Below are 13,871 nucleotides of genomic sequence, written 5' to 3'. Positions count from 1 at the left end.
CATGCATGTATGTATGGATGTATGCATGTATGTATACACACACATACTCCTCCACACACACACACCTATATATTTATATGAAATTGATATAGACAGCCATGTGCAATGTGTTACCAAAAATAAAACTATAAACTGTATATATAAAAGTGAGGTTTGTGTGTGTGCATGTGAATGTAATTTATGCATGACCACAAATTAGCACACATGTCGCTCCAATTTTAGGAGGACATCTATCATGACCCTAGCTGTATTTTTGTCAGCTTATCTTTACCAGAGGCACCAGCAAATAGCAGTAAAAATAAATTTGCAACTAAAACTTTTAACAATTTTCAAGTTGGAGAAATCACCATTGTTTGCAAACTAGAGTTAAGTCCCCTTCTAGCAACAAGTAAATTTTTGTTAAGACTTTTGTTGGTTTTTTCGATCGAGGGAAAAAAGTGTTTTGTTGATATACAGGCAACACACACACACACACACACACGAACATGTATGCATACAAAAAACATGTATGCAATAGGTGTATGTACGCACGTGTGTGTATGTGTGTGTGCGTGCGAGTGTGTTGCCCATATTTATATATACTAATTTCAACAGATTTCGCCCAGATTTGACGTCAATGTTACTTAGTTTGGTTTGAAATAAAGAACTTGATTTTCTTAATAATCCTAACTTAATCCCAGGCAAAGCCAGGTTATACTGTTAGTTGTCACTAAATATGAATATATATATTCATATTTTGTGACACTATCCATTTCCTTTATATTATATATATATATATATATATATATATATATACATATATATGCATGTATGTATATATATGTATGTATATATATGATGTATGTGTATATATATATATATGTATGTATATATATATATATTTATATACATATATATTATGTGTATGTATGTATATATATATTTATACGCATACACATACGTACACACAAAGACACATAAGATCTTTGTTTATTGTTTTGCTAAAAGTTGGACAGATTCAGAAATCTCCGCAAATTGCTTTCTTCTTTAACAGTTATAAATGTAGACATCATTAACAATGCCATAGAAATCTAACCATGAAAAGTAAAATGGTACCTATTTTAGCTTAATTGCAGAATATCTTGTTATGTACCTTAACTTTGTGTAAAATCAAACAAGAAATCAATACAAATCAATAGCTTGTGGTGTAAGTCATTATCTGATGTAGATTGATACCTGATGGTACAAATCTACACCTTTTAAAATAAATCAATATCTTGTGCTAATCAATATCTTATGGTACAAACCAATACCAGTATATGGTGGTGCAATACCTTCTAGTACTAATCAATAAATATCTATATACAAATAAATAGAAATCATTCAATGCCTAGTCGTATGAATGGATAGTAAGATGATACAAATCAATATCTGATAATCAAAAAAAAGAAAATCGTTGTCTGTTTATATTAATTGTTACTTGGCCATGCAAATAAATAATGGATGTATTGTCTAGAATAATAACCTACAGAAGAGTAGAGTGTTAGTTCACTGACACAATAGGATGTTCAGCCTCTGATTTCAAGTTCAGTAGTTCATAATCGGATGTGGCTGCATGGTAAAATATTTGTTTCCCAATCATATGTGTTTCAGATTCGAGCCTATTAGATGATGCCTTGGGCACTATCTTCTACTATAGCCCCAGGCTGACTAAAAGCTTGAGCATGGATTGGTGGATCGGGTGGTTGGTGTTAGGAATAGCATCCAACTGTAAAATCACTAGCTTACCAGTCCTGGGTGAAGCCATCTAACTCGTGCCAGCATGAGAATGGACATTAATGATCATGATAGATGTGTGTGCGTGTGTATGTATGTATTTGTGGTGAAGCACGACCTTCGAACTTTAGTCTCACTGAGGAAATGACTAGAGACCGAGCCCTCTGGGTGTGCGTGCGCGAGAAGACCCGGCAGGACAAGTGAGTCCATAACCGTGCCTCTACATGGGATGGAGGCCAGCCTACGTATGCATACCTTCCCTTCTTGGGACACAAACTCTACTTGTGAAGACGTGATGAGGCAAGTGAGGATCAGAATCGAATCGATCAATGGAAATGCGGATGTGCTACCAGTGCCGGTGGCATGTCAAAACTCTGCTTGTGAAGACCCGTTGAGGCAATGACGATCAGATCGAAATCGATCAATGGAAATTGCAGATGTGTTACCATGCGGTGGCATGTAGAGAACTTTCTGTTTTCGCGACCGTTGCCAGCACCGCCCCGTTTCGTGTCCATTGCCAGCCTCGCCTGGCACATAAAAGCACCATCCGTTCGTGGCCGTTTGCCAGCTCTGTCTGGCACCAGTGGTTGGCACGTAAAAAGCACCCACTACACTCACGGAGTGGTTGGCGTTAGGAAGGGCATCCAGCCGTAGAAACACTGCCAGATTTGACTGGGCCTGATGAAGGCCTTCTGGCTTCACAGACCCCAGTAGAACCGTCCAACCCATGCTAGCATGGAAAACGGACGCTAAACGATGATGATGATGTATGTATATATATATATCATACTATATTATATAATATATATATATTTATATATATACATACTATATATATATAATACATACCATATATATATATATTATATATATTATACATACATATATATATATATATATATACATACATATATATATATACATACATATATAATATATAATATACATATGTTATATATATATATATTATCATATATATATATAATATGTATTTTAGATATATATACATACATTATATATATATATTATATATATATACATATATATATATATATATACGGCATACATAATATATATATATATATATACATACACAGACACACACACACACACACACACACAAATGCATATGTGTGTATATTGATTAACAGATAATTTCACTGATTGATTGAGAGATCAATATCTAGCTACACACACACACACACACATACGCACATAATGTCAAGTCACTTATAAGGTCTCTCATATTGAATATTTATAATTTATTTTGTATTTTTCCTAAGTGTTGCCAGTTGGGTTGTGATCTTCATTCTTTGTTTTAATTAAGTTTTGATGCTATTTCTCCCTCTCTCTCTCAACAGCTCTCATTTTCTTAAAAAATCCTTCTCTCACACTTCTAAAGATCTTACTCTCTCACTTCCAAAATCTCATTCTTTCTCCTAAAACATCTCTTTCATTCTTCTAAAACAGTGGTTCCCAAACTTTTTCAGGCTGCCGCCCCCTTGACACCTAGGCCACTTTCCTAGCGCCCCCTCCCAAACATAGACCTCTTTCAATGCAACTCTATTTCCATTATTTTTTTTTTTACATGATTCACTACCCCGTTATCACCCTACTTTTCTTCAATACTCTCTTGCAAGCTTCCAGCGCCCCCGGGAAGGGGGGCAATACTACCCACTTTGGGAACTGCTGTTCTAAAAGATCTCTCTCTTTCTCTTAAAAGATCTCTCACTCTCCTAAAATCTCTCTCATTCTCTCTCTTGTTCTTCTAAAATATCAACCACTCTTCCAAAAAAAAAAATCTCATTCTCTCATTCTTTATTTCTGAAAGACCTTAGACTCCAATGACCCTGTGTGGATCCACCCAGAATCCATTCTTCACAAGAAACGGCCCCAATATGTTGTCTACCAGTTTGTTCACGAAACAGCGAAACCCTACATGAAAAGTGAGTTATGAAAAATTTTGATATAACAGCCCCACTACACAACTCTACAGTCTCACAACACAGCTCTGCAGCCCCATAACATAGATCACGGTCCCACAACACATCTCCACAGTCCCACAACACATCTCCGCAGTCCTACAGCACATCTCCAAAGTCCCACAACACATCTCCACAATCCCACAACACATCTCCGCAGTCCCACAACACATCTCCGCAATCCCACAACACATCTCCACAGTCCCACAACACGGTTCTACACCTCCACAACACATCTCTAGTAACCCACAACACAGCTCTACAGTCCCACAATGCAACTCTGCAGCCCCACAACACAGATTTGTCAGATACCAACAAATGTATATATGTGATATGTGTGTGTATATATATATATATATATCTGTTTATATTATATATACAGGGTGGCCCAAAAGTAGGTTTGGGCCACATCAATGTGCACCGGCTGCCCTCACTGATGCGAGGCCCTGCTTGCTAGATGAACTAGTTGTCATATAAAGCTCAATATTCTTCTAGCCATCTCTCATCGTCTCTTTTTAACCAAATTCAGGAGCTTCAGTTCACATTGTTTGGTCATGTTGCTCAATTTTCCAAGTCGGAACCTGCGTATTCTGCTCTCTTCTCCGAGAATCCTGCTGGGTCGATGGCTTATGTTGGTCGACCAAATGCCTCATGGTCACAGCAGATGAGGCGGTATCTTGTGGAGATGGGGATCAACTAAGACTCTACTCAGAGGATTGTTCAGGATGACCTGAGCAGATACTGACAAATGGTAAATGTTCCAAACACTACAATGGAGCATTCTCCCATATCTGACCTGATATATGTATATATAAATTAATAAATAAAACATATGCATATATACATACATATATGTACGTACCTACCTCTACATGTATATATACATGCATATATGGGTACAGGACACCAAAAAAACGTCGAACACAATGAGAAACGAAAACATAAACACAAAACCAAGGAAATGGACATTTTTCTTAAACAACAAAAAAATAGAGTACAGGACAAATAACACAAGGAAAATTCCCCTTCTTCAGTCGCCATGGTTTCACCTACTCTGCGTTTCGAAGGTGAAGGCGATACGCATCTTCGATAGAAACTTTCTTTCCTGCGAAAAGCAAATTAAATAAAATTTGAGATCTTTTTGTGGAGGGGTAAAAATGGTAACAAAAACAGGACAGTAACAACAGTACAAAATATAAAGAGTAAAAGACAGGACAAGGAGAATAACAAGACAAGAAGGGCTGTTAAGCCGAACGAGATAAAGTGTTACGAACGCTATTTTTGAGAACAGATGATTCAAAAGTCACCATGCATAGGAAAAAATTAATTTTTTTTAAAGAAATAGTTACCATAAATCTTCGAGTATAATCCGCTTATTTTCCCCAAAATTTAAGGGTCAAAGTCCCTAGTGCGTACTATATACAAGGTTAAAAATGAAAAATATTTTCTAAGCAATGTCCGAGTCTCTATTTGCTGTCCAGCAATGTTTATTCAGACACATTTTGTGATGTCGGGCATGAAAATACCTTAACCCCTTTGTTACCCTATTTCTGTTGAGATGCTCTGTGTTTCTTTCAAGTGATTTTAAATATAACAAAGAATTTAGTAAAATAACTTAGTTATCATTCAGCTAGTGTTAGGAACATAAATTGTGTAAGGTCTGGTGGGGGATTTTAATTCAAAACTTATGAAAACAAGACATTTGTATTACAGAGCCAGAGGCAGTTTCAGTGGGGTTGGTAATGAAAGGGTTAAATCATCCATAACTTGCAGTACGCAACATTTATTAAACGTTATTACTGTTATTTCTTTATTTTCTGCAAACAAAATGCACAAAAAGGCTACATGTTTGTATTATGTTATATATACATAATAATAATAAAGGATATTACTGTATACCTTTTTACAAACCAAGGACGTTATATAGACCTCCTTGACTCAAGTTAGAGAAGGGGTGCGTATTATACACAAGGTTTAGATTTTTCAGAGGTACAGCCCCCTAAAAATCCCCTGCGTATACACGTTTGCATTATGTTATATATACAATAATAATAAAGGACGTTAACGTATACCTTTTTACACACCAAGGACGTTATATAGACCTTGACTCAAGTTAGAGAAGGGGTGCGTATTATACACAAGGTTTAGGTTTTTCAGAGGTACAGCCCCTTAAAAATCCCCTGCGTATACACGTTTGCATTGTTATATATACAATAATAATAAAGGACGTTACCATATACCTTTTTACAAACCAAGGACGTTATATAGACCTTGACTCAAGTTAGAGAAGGGGTGCGTATTATACACAAGGTTTAGGTTTTTCAGAGGTACAGCCCCCTAAAAATCCCCTGCGTATACACGTTTGCATTATGTTATATATACAATAATAATAAAGGACGTTAACGTATACCTTTTTATAAACCAAGGACGTTATATAGACCTTGACTCAAGTTAGAGAAGGGGTGCGTATTATACACAAGGTTTAGGTTTTTCAGAGGTACAGCCCCCTAAAAATCCCCTGCGTATACACGTTTGCATTATGTTATATATACAATAATAATAAAGGATGTTACCGTATACCTTTTTACAAACCAAGGACGTTATATAGACCTTGACTCAAGTTAGAGAAGGGGTGCGTGTTATACACAAGGTTTAGGTGAGATTAGATGATGATGATGATGATGATGACCTGAGTAGATACCAACAAATGGTGGATGCAGTGGCACCCTGTAACTGCACATGCACCACCCCTCATACCCGTCCTCACTGACCCCTAAAAATCTCTTCCGACTGCCTTTGCATCTCTCTAAACCATTCCTTATTTCTACAGTTGTTGCTGGTGTCGAGGCACAGTGGTTCCCATTGATATTACCGAATCTGTGCCAGTTTTCCAAACCCGAAGAATCTCCGGCGCCAAGATTTGATCCAAAGACAGGAAAAGTTTTCTGTCACATGTCTGGAACTTTTGGTAAGTTAGGAATTTTTACATTTCATCTTTTACTTGTTTCAATCGTTGGATCGTGGCCATGCTGGAACATTTCCTTGAAAGACTTAGCTGAACAAATTGACCCCAGGACTTAACTATTTTTTTTATGGTACTTATTTTATTGATTTCTTTTGCTGAACTGCTAAGTTATGTGATGCCCTTCAAACAACTTTCACATGCAAATGCTACCAGTTGAGAGCTCCGCAAACCGGAAACTAGTGAATGCATGCTGTTTTGGGGCCTACCTCTCGATGGCATCAATGCACACCGGCCACCTTCACTGATATGAGGCCCTACTTGCTTGATCAACTGGTTATTGAATATAGCTCAATATTCTTCTAGCCATCGCTCATCGTCTCTTTTAACCAAATCCAGGTATATATGTATATATGTATCTATAAAAATACATACATATATGTATATATATATTTCTCCTGGCTCATATATATATATATATATATATATGTGTGTGTGTGTGTATATGTATATATGTGATATGTGTGAGTGTGTGTGTATATATATATATATGTGTGTGTGTATGTATATATATATATTATATATATATATATATATATCTGTAGCCCCGAGCCGACCGGAGCTTTGTGATTGAATTCGGTAGGTGGAAGTTACTGCCGTGTGTGTATGTGTGCGTATAGCTGCTCAGTGCCTCTCCGAAAGAGAGAGAGGGAGGGTGGCCCAAAAGTAGGTTTGGGCCACATCAATGTGCATCGGCTGTCCTCACTGATACGAGGCCCCACTTGCTAGATCAACTGGTTGTCATATAAAACTCAATATTCTTCTAGCCATCGCTCATCGTCTCTTTTTAACCAAATCCAGTGGCTAGCCTTTTCTATTGTAGTTTGGATATTGGTCATGGTGGTATTGACTTTTCGATGAGTCTCACACTGTGTCCAATACAGTGTCAGACTCATGTACATCTAATTTCGATTGGAAAATGCTCCACTTCCCAGTCTGTGTCTTCACATTCTTCTAGGAGGTTTACTTAACGGTCAATCTTTTGAGCCTGAACAGCGTCCATGTTATCTTCATGAGAAGCTGTTGACTAGATTAGATTCACAACTTTCTTTCCTTGATTGAATTAAATCGAAATTGAACCAATCCTATGACTGGCACCCGGCAGATGCCAGGAGCCTTGGACTGGAGATACATAAAAAGCACTATCCGAATCGTGGCCGATGCCAGTGCCGCCTCGACTGGCTTCCGTGCCGGTGGCATGTAAAATGCACCAATCCGACCGTGGCCGATGCCAGCCTCGCCTGGCACCAGTGCAGGTGGCACGTAAAAAGCACCCACTACACTCACGGAGTGGTTGGCGTTAGGAAGGGCATCCAGCTGTAGAAACACTGCCAGATAAGACCGGAGCCTGGTGCTGCCTTATGGCTTCCCGGATTCCCGGTCGAACCGTCCAACCCATGCCAGCATGGAGAACGGACGTTAAACGATGATGATGATGATCATGATGATGACACCATATTAAAATGTCTGTTTTTTTGTAACTGGGATTGGTTAAAATTCGAAAAATTAAACTACGTTAAACTTACAAATTACAATTCTCTCAAGAAAGCCAAGAGAAAAAAATGTTTTATTTTGACACATTCTATCAGTATACGAAGTTTAAAAGTGTTTAGTTAACTAGAAATTGTGTTGAAAACTGCCGTTCAAAAGGAAAAGATCCCAATGTAGTCTTAGATACACAATGTCTGAATAAATGACAGGAATGATCATGAACAGACCCCTACTGGGTCAAAGCTGACTTAGGGCTAAACACCAATAACAAGCTCCCTTTGATCACCGTCCTTTCCATTGCTATATATTTCTTTAATATGATTGTTTTTTATATCTCTGTAGGCCCCAAGTGCTGGCCATTTGACATTCTTGAACTCGAGTTTCCGAAAGGTTCCGATCTTTATAAATGGTTCGGCAGGTTCTTTCTTGAAGGCGAAGTCTGTCCTGCATTGAAAAAGTTTGTCCCTCATATGAAAGATCCGCCCTGTGTGATGGTAAAATACTGGTCCAGGTAAGAAGAATGCTGTTATTGTGGGTTTTTTTTTGTTTTTTGTTTATAAGAAAGTCCCAAACAAGGCGAGAAACCACTTAGTATAAATGGCTGTGAAGAAGGAGAAATTAGGACAAAAAGGGATGAAGCAGCTTTGGGTTTCTATGGAGAAATTAGGACAAAAAAGGATGAAGCTACTTTAAGTTTCTAAGGAAAAATTAGGAGAAAGGGATGAAGCTATTTTGGGTTTCTAAGGAGAAATTAGGATAAAAAGGGATGAAGTTACTCTGGGTTTCTAAGGAGAAATTAGGACAAAAAAGGAAGAAGCAACTTTGGGTTTCTAAGGAGAAATTAGGACAAAAAGGGATGAAGCAACTTTGGGTTTCTAAGGAGAAATTAGGACAAAAAGGGATGAAGCAAATTTGGGTTTCTAAGGAGAAATTAGGACAAAAAAGGATGAAGCAACTTTGGGTTTCTAAGGAGAAATTAGGACAAAAAGGGATGAAGCAAATTTGGGTTTCTAAGGAGAAATTAGGACAAAAAGGGATGAAGCAACTTTTGGTTTCTAAGGAGGAATTAGGACAAAAAGGGATGAAGCAAATTTGGGTTTCTAAGGAGAAATTAGGACAAAAAAGGATGAAGCAAGTTTGGGTTTCTAAGGAGAAATTAGGACAAAAAGGGATGAAGCAAATTTGGGTTTCTAAGGAGAAATTAGGACAAAAAAGGATGAAGCAACTTTGGGTTTCTAAGGAGAAATTAGGACAAAAAGGGATTAAGCAACTTTTGGTTTCTAAGGAGAAATTAGGATAAAAAGGGATGAAGTTACTTTGGGTTTCTAAGGAGAAATTAGGACAAGAAAGGGATGAAGCTATTTTGGGTTTCTAAGGAGAAATTAGGATAAAAAGGGATGAAGTTACTTTGGGTTTCTAAGGAGAAATTAGGACAAAATAGGAAGAAGCAACTTTGGGTTTCTAAGGAGAAATTAGGACAAAAAGGGATGAAGCAACTTTTGGTTTCTAAGAAGAAATTAGGACAAAAAGGGATGAAGCAAATTTGGGTTTCTAAGGAGAAATTAGGACAAAAAAGGATGAAGCAACTTTGGGTTTCTAAGGAGAAATTAGGATAAAAATGGATGAAGCAAATTTGGGTTTCTAAGGAGAAATTAGGACAAAAAGGGATGAAGCAACTTTTGGTTTCTAAGGAGAAATTAGGATAAAAAGGGATGAAGTTACTTTGGGTTTCTAAGGAGAAATTAGGACAAAAAGGGATGAAGCAACTTTTGGTTTCTAAGGAGAAATTAGGATAAAAAGGGATGAAGTTACTTTGGGTTTCTAAGGAGAAATTAGGACAAGAAAGGGATGAAGCTATTTTGGTTTCTAAGGAGAAATTAGGATAAAAAGGGATGAAGTTACTTTGGGTTTCTAAGGAGAAATTAGGACAAAATAGGAAGAAGCAACTTTGGGTTTCTAAGGAGAAATTAGGACAAAAAGGGATGAAGCAACTTTTGGTTTCTAAGGAGAAATTGGGACAAAAAGGGATGAAGCAAATTTGGGTTTCTAAGGAGAAATTAGGACAAAAAAGGATGAAGCAACTTTGGGTTTCTAAGGAGAAATTAGGATAAAAATGGATGAAGCAAATTTGGGTTTCTAAGGAGAAATTAGGACAAAAAAGGAAGAAGCAACTTTGGGTTTCTAAGGAGAAATTAGGACAAAAAGGGATGAAGCAACTTTTGGTTTCTAAGGAGAAATTAGGATAAAAAGGGATGAAGTTACTTTGGGTTTCTAAGGAGAAATTAGGACAAGAAAGGGATGAAGCTATTTTGGGTTTCTAAGGAGAAATTAGGATAAAAAGGGATGAAGTTACTTTGGGTTTCTAAGGAGAAATTAGGACAAAATAGGAAGAAGCAACTTTGGGTTTCTAAGGAGAAATTAGGACAAAAAGGGATGAAGCAACTTTTGGTTTCTAAGGAGAAATTAGGACAAAAAGGGATGAAGCAAATTTGGGTTTCTAAGGAGAAATTAGGACAAAAAAGGATGAAGCAACTTTGGGTTTCTAAGGAGAAATTAGGACAAAAAGGGATGAAGCAACTTTTGGTTTCTAAGGAGAAATTAGGATAAAAAGGGATGAAGTTACTTTGGGTTTCTAAGGAGAAATTAGGACAAAAAGGGATGAAGCAACTTTTGGTTTCTAGGAGAAATTAGGATAAAAAGGGATGAAGTTACTTTGGGTTTCTAAGGGAAATTAGGACAAAAAGGGATGAAGCAATTTGGGTTTCTAAGAGAAATTAGGATAAAAAGGATGAAGTTACTTTGGGTTTCTAAGGAGAAATTAGGAAAAAAAGGATGAAGCAACTTTGGGTTTCTAGGAGAAATTAGGACAAAAAGGGATGAAGCAACTTTTGGTTCTAAGGAGAAATTAGGACAAAAAGGGATGAAGCAAATTTGGGTTTCTAAGGAGAAATTAGGACAAAAAAGGATGAAGCAACTTTGGGTTTCTAAGGAGAAATTGGGATGAAGCAAATTGGGTTTCTAAGGAGAAATTAGGACAAAAAAGGAAGAAGCAACTTGGTTTCTAAGGAGAAATTAGGACAAAAAAGGATGAAGCAACTTTTGGTTTCTAAGGAGAAATTAGGACAAAAAAGGATGAAGCAATTTGGGTTTCTAAGGAGAAATTAGGACAAAAAAGGATGAAGCAACTTTTGGTTTTCTAAGAGAAATTAGGACAAAAAAGAAGAAGCAACTTTGGGTTTCTAAGGAGAAATTAGGACAAAAAGGGATGAAGCAACTTTTGGTTCTAAGGAGAAATTAGGACAAAAAAGGATGAAGCTACTTTGGGTTTCTAAGGAAAAATTAGGACAAGAAAGGGATGAAGCTATTTTGGGTTTCTAAGGAGAAATTAGGATAAAAAGGGATGAAGTTACTTTGGGTTTCTAAGGAAAAATTAGGACGAAAGCGGGATGAAGCAACTTTTGGTTTCTAAGGAGAAATTAGGACAAAAAAGGATGAAGTTACTTTGAGTTTCTAAGCAGAAATTTGGACAAGAAAGGGATGAAGCTACTTTGGGTTTCTAAAGAGAAATTAGGACAAAAAGGGATGAAGCGAATTTGGGTTTCTAAGGAGAAATTAGGACAAAAAGGGATGAAGCAAATTTGGGTTTCTAAGGAGAAATTAGGACAAAAAAGGATGAAGCAACTTTGGGATTCTAAGGAGAAATTGGGATAATAAAACGGCTAAATGTTAAAGACTAATATTTCTTTATTGCTTCTTCCTGGACAGGCTAAAACCAGAAACAGAGAAACTAGTGAGATGCCTTCTGGCTGCAGATGTCGATGACAAGAAGTCGCTAACAGACGAATGGTCGAAGAATAAGACTTGTAAGTATTTTTTGTCATCACATAATTCTGTGATTTTATGGTGTAACTTACACTGGTGTTTATATGGTGTAATATAAGTACAGGGATTCCCCGACTTGCGCCGAATTCGACCTAAGGGTAGACATGGTTAGATGATATCCATCGTCTCTGTTTGTCATGGTTAGGGACCCAGCAGGAAAAGAGTAATGATGGTTGCTTCTGATAGGACCCTATGTAGGAGGTACCTCAGGACTCTACCTCCACAACCCTCTCAGAAATAGTGGGAAGAGAAGATGGATGGATAGATTGAATATCAGCCCCTATCTATCTCTCTATCCGCCCAGTCGAAGTCGACTCTCGGTCACTCGTTGGATCAGTGTCCTCCAGTCAGTTCTATCCTGGACCGCTTCTTTCAAATTGGCTATGTCCATTCTGATATCACTCTTGATGGTGTCAAGCCAGCGGGTTCTTGGTCGGCCTCTTCCTCTCTTGCCATTGACCATTCCGAGCATGATGTCCTTCTCCGGGGATTTTCTCCACATAATATGACTGAAATATGCCAATCTATGCTTGGTGATCCTAGCTTCTAGCGACATTTTCGGCCTGATCTGCTTAAGAACTTCTCCATTGGTGAGCCTCACTGTCCATGGAATTCGTAAAAGTCTTCTCCAACACCAAAGCTCGAATGCATTAATTCTCTTCTGGTCAGCTTTCTTTAGTGTCCATATATATATATATATACACATATATACACACACATATATATACACACATATATCTATCTATCTATCTATGTGCTGAGTTGACTCTCGGTCACTCGTTGGATCAGTGTCCTCCAGTCAGTTCTATCCTGGGCTGCTTCTTTAAGACTGGCCATGTCCATTCTGGTATCACTCTTGATGGTGTCAAGCCAGCGGGTTCTTGGTCGGCCTCTTCCTCTCTTGCCACTGACCATTCCGAGCATGATGTCCTCCGCCAGGGATTTTCTTCGCATAACATGACCGAAACATGCCAATCTATGCTTGGTGATCCTAGCTTCTAGCGACATTTTCGGCCTGATCTGCTTAAGAACTTCTCCATTGGTGAGCCTCGCTGTCCATGGAATCCGTAAAAGTCTTCTCCAACACCAAAGCTCGAATGCTTTAATTCTCTTCTGCAGCCCCAGTTATTAACAATTTGTTTAATTTGTTTTCTTTGTAGATCTTCTAGCAGAATACTTGAAATGGTTACCTGAGGAACAACATGCCGCAGTAAAAGAACTATGGCCACCAGTCTAATTGCTTCCTTTGTTAGCATCACTAACGATCATTTTTAATGTAAAAAGTCATTGACTAAAAGATAAATATATATTTATTTATATTTCTAAACTGTTTTCCTTGTTAATTTTTTGTGTATATGTTTGCATGGCTGTGTGGTAAGAAGCTTGCTTCCCAACCACATGGCTTTGGGTTCAGTCCCACTGCATGTCACCTTGGGCAAGCATCTTCTACTAAAGCCTTGTGAGTGGATTTCGTAGATGGAAACTTAAAGAAGCCCATCATATATATATGTGTATGTGTGTGTGTGTGTGTGTGTGTATGTCTGTGTCTGTCACCATTTCCATTGCTTGACAACTGGTGTGTTTATGTCCCTTAACCTAACGGTTCTGCAAAAGATACCAATGCTGGTGTGTTTATGTCCCCGTTACTTAGCGGATTGGCAAAAGAGACCGATATAATAAGTACTGGGCTTACAAAAGAATAAGTCCCAGTGTCGAGTTGCTCGATTAAAGGCGGTGCT

At 37.7% G+C, this 13,871-nt stretch overlaps 1 protein-coding gene across 1 annotated transcript in view; it reads left to right on the top strand.

Moving 5' to 3' along the window:
- LOC115226109 (probable ATP-dependent RNA helicase DHX37) overlaps window positions 1-13,459 on the top strand; it is an 81,587-nt gene extending 68,128 nt beyond the window's left edge. The window contains exons 28-32 of the mRNA XM_029797093.2: window positions 3,587-3,701; window positions 6,568-6,705; window positions 8,593-8,761; window positions 12,016-12,113; window positions 13,293-13,459. Coding sequence (XP_029652953.1) covers window positions 3,587-3,701; window positions 6,568-6,705; window positions 8,593-8,761; window positions 12,016-12,113; window positions 13,293-13,369 — 597 coding nt within the window. The 3' untranslated portion in view covers window positions 13,370-13,459. The remainder of the gene's footprint in view (window positions 1-3,586; window positions 3,702-6,567; window positions 6,706-8,592; window positions 8,762-12,015; window positions 12,114-13,292) is intronic.
- Window positions 13,460-13,871: the final 412 nt, after the last annotated feature.

This window comes from Octopus sinensis, linkage group LG29, assembly GCF_006345805.1.
Source record: "Octopus sinensis linkage group LG29, ASM634580v1, whole genome shotgun sequence".
NCBI classification, from domain to species: domain Eukaryota; kingdom Metazoa; phylum Mollusca; class Cephalopoda; order Octopoda; family Octopodidae; genus Octopus; species Octopus sinensis.
Note: the sequence above shows the minus strand (reverse complement) of the source record. Positions and strands in the feature narration are given on the sequence as shown.